Raw genomic sequence first — 7,793 nt, forward strand, 5'->3', positions numbered from 1 at the left:
GGCCCCGCAGCGCCCGGCGGGCTTGCTGCAGGCCGCCTCCCCGGGGCTTGCGGCCGGGAGTGGGGATGCCCGTCGAACCGTCTGGCCTCCGCCGGCTCTGCTTTTGGGCCCGGCCTCGTCGATCAGGAGCTTTCCCGCCTTCCGCACCCGTTCCCGTCTACATGTCCTAAAAGTTTTTGACAACGGTTGCGGCTGTCCCGCAGTTCTGGGCCTAGAAAGGATCCCGGTGTCAAGAGCCTGGAAGCTGCTGCTGGTGGTGGTGGTGGTGGTATCTCTCCCCGCCGACGGCCGGGAAAGGCGAAGTCTCTTTTGCTTGTGTGTTTGGTTGCGGCAGCAAAGCCCGGTGGTGGAAAGGGACCCCGCCCCGCAGCCCCCTCCTCGTGCTCCCCTCCCCTCCTTCAAAGCGCTGGGGAGGCAGGAGCTGGAAGCGGAGGGTGCGAATCGCCTCCCCCGGGCCCGTTTCAAGGAAATCCCCGCCAAGGTGCGAAGCGCTCTGCAGGTCGCCCCGACGGGGAGGGTGGAGGCTCCTTCGAAAGGGGGAGGCGGCCCGGCGGCCGGGCGAGGAGCGGCGGGGGGCGGACGCCGCCCCCAGATAGCCTCCCGAGGCGATGTGGATCGCCCAACGGCCGGAGCGCTGGGGCGCAGCCCCCTGGAAAGACCCCCCCCCCATCCCCTTGCGGAGCTGCTGCCTCCGGGGTCCGGCTAGCCCGCTCAGGCTGCGGATCTCCGCTCGCCTCCTCTCGGCCTGGTGGATTTCTGCCTGGCCAAGGGGCGCCAGGCCTGGGCAGGGACAGGGTGGCTTCGGACACCCGGGCTCGCCGTCGGAAGCGGCCTCTTCGGGGAACACCCCGCGCCGCTTGCGTCGCTGGCACTGGAAGGATCGGCGGATCCCCCCGACGGACGGACGCCTTCGCGTCCCCGACCCGCCATTCCAGCCAAAGCCCCGGAGCCCCGCCGCGCAGCCGCCTTTCCCGGGCTCCTCGGGAGCCGGTTGCGGGACGAAGCGCTTCTTGCATCGGGAATTGCATATGATGTCCAACAGATAGATGTTGCAAAGGAGTCGCAGGTGACTCGTTCCAATTAGTGCCTGCCTAATTGAATTAGTGTCACCCGGCTGAGCCAATGGGATGGCGAGGACGAGAGAGGCCCGCCCGGGAGTGGTGCCGCCTCCAAGCCCCGCCCCGGCCACAGGAGAGGAGGGCACGCGCCTATAAAGGCTCTCCCCAGGTCGAGCTGGAGCTGTCGGCCGGGCGGCTTGCGAAGGGGACGGGGCGGGCAGCGCGGGGCGGCGCGGCCTCGGGGGGGGAGGAGGGCGGCGGCGGCGGCGGCTCCGATGCAGCTGGCCGGGGAGCAGCTCTTGGGCAGCGCGGCCGCCCTGCCCGGCGCGCCCTTCTACCCGCTGGAGGGGGCGGGCGGGCGGCCGTCGGGGCGCCTGCTGGGCTCGGCTTCGCCGCCGCGCCTCGACTTGGACAAGGCGGCGAAGAAGTTCGGCGGGGCCGCCGCGGGGCAGGCCATGCTGGGCGAGGGCGAGGCGGGCGAGGCGCCGCCGCCGCCGCCCCCCTTCGCGGCCGGCCAGGGGGCCGCCAAGGGCGGGGCGGAGCGCAAGGGCTCCCCCGGGCCGCCCGAGGAGGAGGCGGCGCTGCCGCCCCCGCCGGCCCGCTACGCGCTGGACGGCTTGAGCGCCGAGCGCTACTACCTGCCCTCGCCCGGCCCGCAGGCCGGCGCCGACCCGCTGGGCGGGCCCTGCGCCCTCTTCCCCTACGCCGGGGGCGGCCAGGCCGGCGCCATGTACCCCCCGGCCGGCGGGCCGCGCTACCCCTACGGCTCGGTGCTGTCGCCGCCGCCGCCCGCCGCCTTCTCGACGGGCAGGGCGCCCTTCGGCGGCGCCTACCAGTACGGCCAGGGGGGGCCGCCGGCCGGCCTCTACGGGCCCTACCCGACGGCGGCGGCGGGGGGCGGCTCGTGCGGCGGGCTGGGCGGGCTGGCCATGGCCGGCGGGGCGGGCGGCCTCCGCGCCCAGGTCTTCCTCTGCAACCGGCCGCTCTGGCTCAAGTTCCACCGGCACCAGACCGAGATGATCATCACCAAGCAGGGCAGGTAGGCGGGGGGGGGGGGCTGGAAAGGCAAGGCAAGGGGGCGGCAGAACGGGCCGGGGAAACTCGAGGGGGCGCCCAGCTTTCCCCCAGAACGCAGGGTCGAGACGAAATTAGTAGCTCCGGATTGGAAACGGAGGCCGTTTCCGCACGGGAGGTTTTGCCTTGGGTTTGCCGCTCTCTCGAAGCACATTTCCCCCATCCGCATTCTCAAACCCCCGTGTAGAGTTTTGAGGATTCGAGTGGGAGAAATGTGCATCGAGGGAGCGGCAAATCCAAGGCAAAACCTCCCGTGCAGAAATGGCCAAAATAATAATAATTGAAAAAAACAAAAAACTCCATGCAGAGTTTTGAGAATCTGGATGGGGAGTCGGCGAACTGGTGTTCTCGGACTGGGACTTTATCCGTGCCGAAGCGTAGAGGGTCGCCTTCCGGATCGGGCCCTCGGAAAGGGAGGCGCGCCTCTTACCTGCCTCCCCTGGGCATGTCGGCTTCGTTCCGCTAGGCTTCTGTCTGGCCGCCCCGCTTTCAAAAGCACGACTCCAAAGAAACATCCCGTTTGAATGGGTCGAACACCCCTTTTGCCCCTCCGTCGCCCAAAGCGCTGCGAGGAGGCTGGTTCGGTGGCAGCCGGAGGACTGGGGATCCGGGCCCGGGTGGGCCGAGGAAGGCAGCGCCCGGGGGCTGAATGATGCTTGGGCCTGAATGATGCTTGGGCCCGGACGAATCTGCGGCAGAGGTCTGGGGGCCCAGGGGTGGGAGGAGAAGCCGACGCTGCGAGGGGAGCGGGGGTGGAAACTGGGTGGCAAACGGGTGTGATTGACGCAGGAAAGGTTTTGCCGCTCTCTAGATGCACATTTTCCCCATCCGAATTCTCAAAACTCTGCATGGAGCTTTATTTTTTGCCATTTATGCTCGGGTGGTTTCCCCCCATCTATATTCTCAAAACTCAACAATAAGCCCCCATGCAGAGTTTTGACAATTCGGATGGGGAAAATGTGCATCTTGAGAGCAGCAAAACCTCCCATGCATAAATGGCTGGGATCTCCTTCCAGCGCTTGGAATTGGCCTGACCTTGTCCATGTGGTGGGGCTGGTGCGTTGGTCTCCTTGCCGGGATGGATTTCTCCCGAGCATCCTGGGGCAGGAACGATCTTGACAGATGGAACGAGGGTGCAGGGAATTGCCCCAGGTCCCTCTGGTCTGGTCTGGGAGGGTTGCTTCGGTACTTGGCAAAGTTGGACTTTGGGGGGGGGGGAGAGACGCTGCCCCCTTTCTCCCAGCTCTTCTTCCGAGCCAGCCCATCTAGCAGAGGAGACTTGGTGCCAAAATGCGTAGATGGCCACGTTTGGTCCGGGCCGCATTGCTTTCGGTGCCAAAGCTTCTAGCCAGCGACTCTAAATATAAAACCCACGAGGGGAGCCGCCATCTGCTGCCAGTCCTCGGCCCAGGTGCTAGCCAAGGCCGGATTGCGCTGCCAAAGGGCCTGGGGGTGGGGGCTGTGGGCTCCTTCCCTCCTTCCCTGCTCAATACCTTTCTCTCCTCCCAAATGCAGGCGGATGTTCCCTTTCCTGAGCTTCAACATTACGGGCTTGAACCCCACAGCCCACTACAATGTCTTTGTGGAGGTGGTGCTGGCAGACCCGAACCACTGGCGCTTCCAGGGGGGGAAGTGGGTGACTTGCGGCAAGGCCGACAACAACATGCAAGGTAAGAGCCTCTTGGCCCGAGCCAGGTCTGGCGCCCTTGACCTTCACCATGATGCCATGCCACAGTTCCTCCTCAGAGAAACAGGCACCAGAATTGCCTTGAGGTTTCTTGGAGCCAACCACAACTTTTCAGCAAGCCTGACCCGTTTGGGCAGGGTGATCTTATTCTTGTTGGGTCTGGGGGGGGAAGAGTCCTCATAATTTGATGGGGCTAAGAAGAGAGCCAGCATGGTGTCGTGGTTAAGCGTGGTGGACTCTGATCTGGAGAACCGGGTTTGATTCCACCCACTCCTCCACATGAAGCCAGCTGGGTGACCTTAGGCTAGTCACAGCTCTCTTCGAGCTCTCTCAGCCCCACCTACCTCACAGGGTGTCTGTTGTGGGGAGGGGAAGGGAAGGTCATTGTAAGCTGGTTTGATTCTTCCTTAAGTGGTAGAGAAAGTCGGCATATAAAAACCAGCTCTTCTTCTTCTAGGTAAAGGTAAAATGTTTACCTTCATTTCTAGTGATAGACCCTCCGTACCTTGCAATAGCAGCTAACATTAATTTGGTCCCAGACTAGTCTATGGATTTCTTTGATATATTGAAGTGGTCTTAACTACTCTGCATATAGAAGGAGAACTCCTAATTCTCTTTCTCTTCCTCTCCCCCAAACAGGCAACAAGGTTTATGTTCATCCTGAATCTCCCAACACTGGAGCCCACTGGATGAGGCAGGAGATCTCTTTTGGGAAGCTGAAACTGACCAATAACAAGGGAGCCAATAATAATAACACCCAGGTAAAGATTATTCTCTTAAATTGGCTTTTAAGACTCTCTTAGCTGAGCTAGAACAGAGTTTGATTTGGAAGGATTTTGTAGCACTGCCCTGAAATAAGCTTGGAACTTCCTAGACCTTTCCTAGCATTACAGAAATCTTCGACACAAGTGGAAGATAATGTCTATCCCTTTTTTAAGGTCATAAACTGTTATGGGGAGGAGGAAATCTGTCAGAGGCTTCCAAAGCATTATACACTTCCACGATCCTCGATCTGACATGGCAGCTGAGGGCTAAACTGGGTTTCTCCTTTCTGTTGCTTCAGATGATAGTGCTTCAGTCGCTGCACAAGTATCAGCCTCGGCTCCACATCGTAGAAGTGACCGAAGATGGCGTTGAAGACATAAACGACTCTTCTAAGACCCAGACGTTTAATTTTCCCGAAACGCAATTCATAGCTGTTACTGCCTATCAGAACACTGATGTAAGGATAAAACCTCGTTTTGTGCGTGGAGCATGTTGTGTTCTCAAGTCTGTTGAAATCACTGGGCTTAGAAGGGGGCATCCATGTTTAGGACTGCAAAGTAAGACACACAACTTTCCCTGCTTGTACACCATTTACAAATTATACAAGGTCGATTCAGCCTTAATCTAGTTGTGTGTTAAATGGGAAACTGCTTTGCATTGACTAGTCAGTTTGAGTGAAGCAAAATGTTTTTTGTAATAGAATTAACTCCTTTGGAAAACTAATTTTCTACATTGGGGACCTTTTCTTTTGCTCATACAAAAGGGAATTATCTTCTCAAAAGTCCTGTGGCATCTTAAAAAATCAAAATTACTTTTATTCTGATGTTACTTTCCAGATCACACAGCTTAAAATTGACCATAATCCTTTTGCAAAAGGTTTCCGAGACAACTATGATTCGTAAGTAATAGTATTCGATTGAGAGATTTTAAAATAAAAGTCTACTAGTTATTGGCAATAGGCTTTAGAATATCATACCTAAAATCAAGTCCTGTTGACCACAGCAACTTGCTTCAATGAAAACTAGCCGTATACCTAGGTGAAAATGAATTTTGCATGCTAAACTTTTTGGATACTAAACTTTTCAAGCTCACAGCATAACTATATAGTATAATTGCCTGGGTTAATTGAGGAAGTAGCATAAAATGTTGCTATAGAATAAAATCTACATTTGCATTTAAAAAAAACACGGTCATTAGTAAACTTTCAGAAAATCTTCAGCTTCCAAGGCATTCAAAATTGATATACATACATAATCTAGACTATTTAAAAGTGAGCTTTAGATCCTTTTATAAAACCACAATGTCACGGTTAGGGATCACTGTACATTAAAACTCCATGCTGGTTTGGTATTAATTTTGATATTTTAAAAAATCAATCAGAACATCTATATTTCTAGCTCGATTCCTTTCATATTACTGCCAGTTTCTTAAATGGTTGAGAACATTCTCTTAGCATTTTTCTCTTGTGTTTGTAGCATGTACACAGCTTCAGAAAATGACAGATTAACTCCATCTCCCACGGATTCTCCTAGATCCCACCAGATTGTCCCAGGAGCCCGGTACAGCGTACAACCCTTCTTCCAGGAACAATTTGTCAACAACTTGCCACCTGCTAGATTTTATAATGGGGAAAGGACTGTACCTCAAGCAAACGGTCTCCTCTCTCCTCAACAGAATGAAGAAGTGACCAATCCCCCCCAGAGGTGGTTTGTCACTCCAGTCCAACAGCCAGGGGCCAACAAACTGGACATGAACTCTTACGAAACTGACTACTCTGCCAGTACTCTACTTCCTTACGGTATAAAATCCCTTCCTCTTCAGACATCCCATGCCTTGGGCTACTATCCTGATCCAGCTTTCTCCTCCATGGCAGGATGGGGGAGCAGAGGCTCTTACCAGCGGAAAATGTCCACTGGCTTACCTTGGACCTCCAGAACAAGTCCCCCGTGCTTCTCTGAAGATCTGCTCTCTAAGGAGAAAGTGAAAGAAGAAATGGGGTCATCCTGGATAGAGACGCCACCATCCATAAAGTCTCTAGACTCAAATGATTCTGGAGTCTACACCGGTGCTTGTAAAAGGAGACGACTCTCTCCAAGCACCTCAAGCAACGAAAATTCTCCGACCATGAAGTGTGAGGACATAAATGCGGAGGACTTTGGCAAAGACTCTTCAAAAGGCATGGGTTATTATGCTTTCTACACCAGTTCTTAAGACCTTTGAGGTCCTGGCTTCATGTTAAAATGTGACTGGCTATATATATATATATACATATATACATATATTATTATTATTATTTTTCCAGTGGTGGTATCAAGATCTTTTGCATAAATGTTGCCAAAGGAACTTTTATTTTCCACCTTTAAAAATGTATTTGTGCAATTCTATAGAAGGTGCCAAAGCTTTTGACTGACCTTTTTGCAGGTAAAAATGGAAAGAACTATGGTAGTGCTTGAAATAATTTGGATCTCTCCTTCTCAAGGGAACTGGATAGTCTGTAAACGCAATCGTAACATTCTTGTGGAGGCTACACTAAAGAAAGATGATTTTTGGCTAGTTGGTGAGTGCTGGGCACTACCAAGAATCGTTTTTAAAAGGTCCCCAAGTGAAGGAGGGACAGGCGATTTGTGCTAATGACTACCCAGATATTATATTGTTGCTATGGAAGCTCAGTAGCTGAGAATGGAGAGTTGAAAAAGATAGGTCAAAGTATGCAAGGATTAGATTTCTGGTCTGATGACTTAAGCATTCTGGATCTTTCCATGGAGGACTAAATGTCGTGGCAGAGAAGTTATGGCAGTGAACAAATCTTATAAAGGTTTCAAAAAGTACAATATTAAGTGTACAGCTGTGTGTGTTGTCCGGGTCCACTGTAGATTGACAGCAGTCTGTATATAGTTTTAGTCATGACAGTGCTGTTGGGTGTCTGAAGCAGGTTTGAATCCTTCATTTCAACCATTTTTAATCTGACAGTGGATGCTGAGAGCACATCAAAATATCTATTTATTGGTCTGTGGTGGTGAACCTATTTTTCAGCAATCCTGTTCTAAAATGAAAGTGTTTGTAACTCCTGTTGCTCAGTATGTAAATAATCTTACAGATGCTAAGAGCTGGGGAAAGGCTTTTCTAAAAAGGAAAAAAAGCATTAGTTTATTTTGGGGCGGGACTGTCCTCTGTACATACTTTTTAATAAATGTGTTGCAAACGGTAGG

The 7,793-nt window shown here is 53.6% G+C and overlaps 1 protein-coding gene across 1 annotated transcript; it reads left to right on the forward strand.

The window, feature by feature from the left end:
• The first annotated feature begins 1,333 nt into the window (after positions 1 to 1,333).
• EOMES (eomesodermin) lies at positions 1,334 to 6,857 on the forward strand. The gene is made up of 6 exons (XM_056857989.1): positions 1,334 to 2,097; positions 3,648 to 3,802; positions 4,459 to 4,580; positions 4,883 to 5,041; positions 5,421 to 5,482; positions 6,060 to 6,857. Exons 1-6 carry the CDS (start codon positions 1,334 to 1,336, stop codon positions 6,793 to 6,795), a joined length of 1,998 nt encoding a protein of 665 aa, XP_056713967.1. The 3' UTR covers positions 6,796 to 6,857.
• The last annotated feature ends 936 nt before the right edge of the window (positions 6,858 to 7,793 follow it).

The sequence above is a fragment of the Euleptes europaea genome, chromosome 11 (genome assembly GCF_029931775.1).
Source record: "Euleptes europaea isolate rEulEur1 chromosome 11, rEulEur1.hap1, whole genome shotgun sequence".
Taxonomy (NCBI): Eukaryota; Metazoa; Chordata; class Lepidosauria; order Squamata; family Sphaerodactylidae; genus Euleptes; species Euleptes europaea.

Coding starts and splice junctions, on each gene's coding strand:
- EOMES (XM_056857989.1), top strand. CDS start 1,334: ATGCAGCTGGCCGGGGAGCAGCTCTTGGGCAGCGCGGCCGCCCTGCCC. Junction 3,803..4,458: donor GGCCGACAACAACATGCAAG/GTAAGAGCCTCT, acceptor TCCCCCAAACAG/GCAACAAGGTTTATGTTCAT. Junction 5,483..6,059: donor TTCCGAGACAACTATGATTC/GTAAGTAATAGT, acceptor TTGTGTTTGTAG/CATGTACACAGCTTCAGAAA.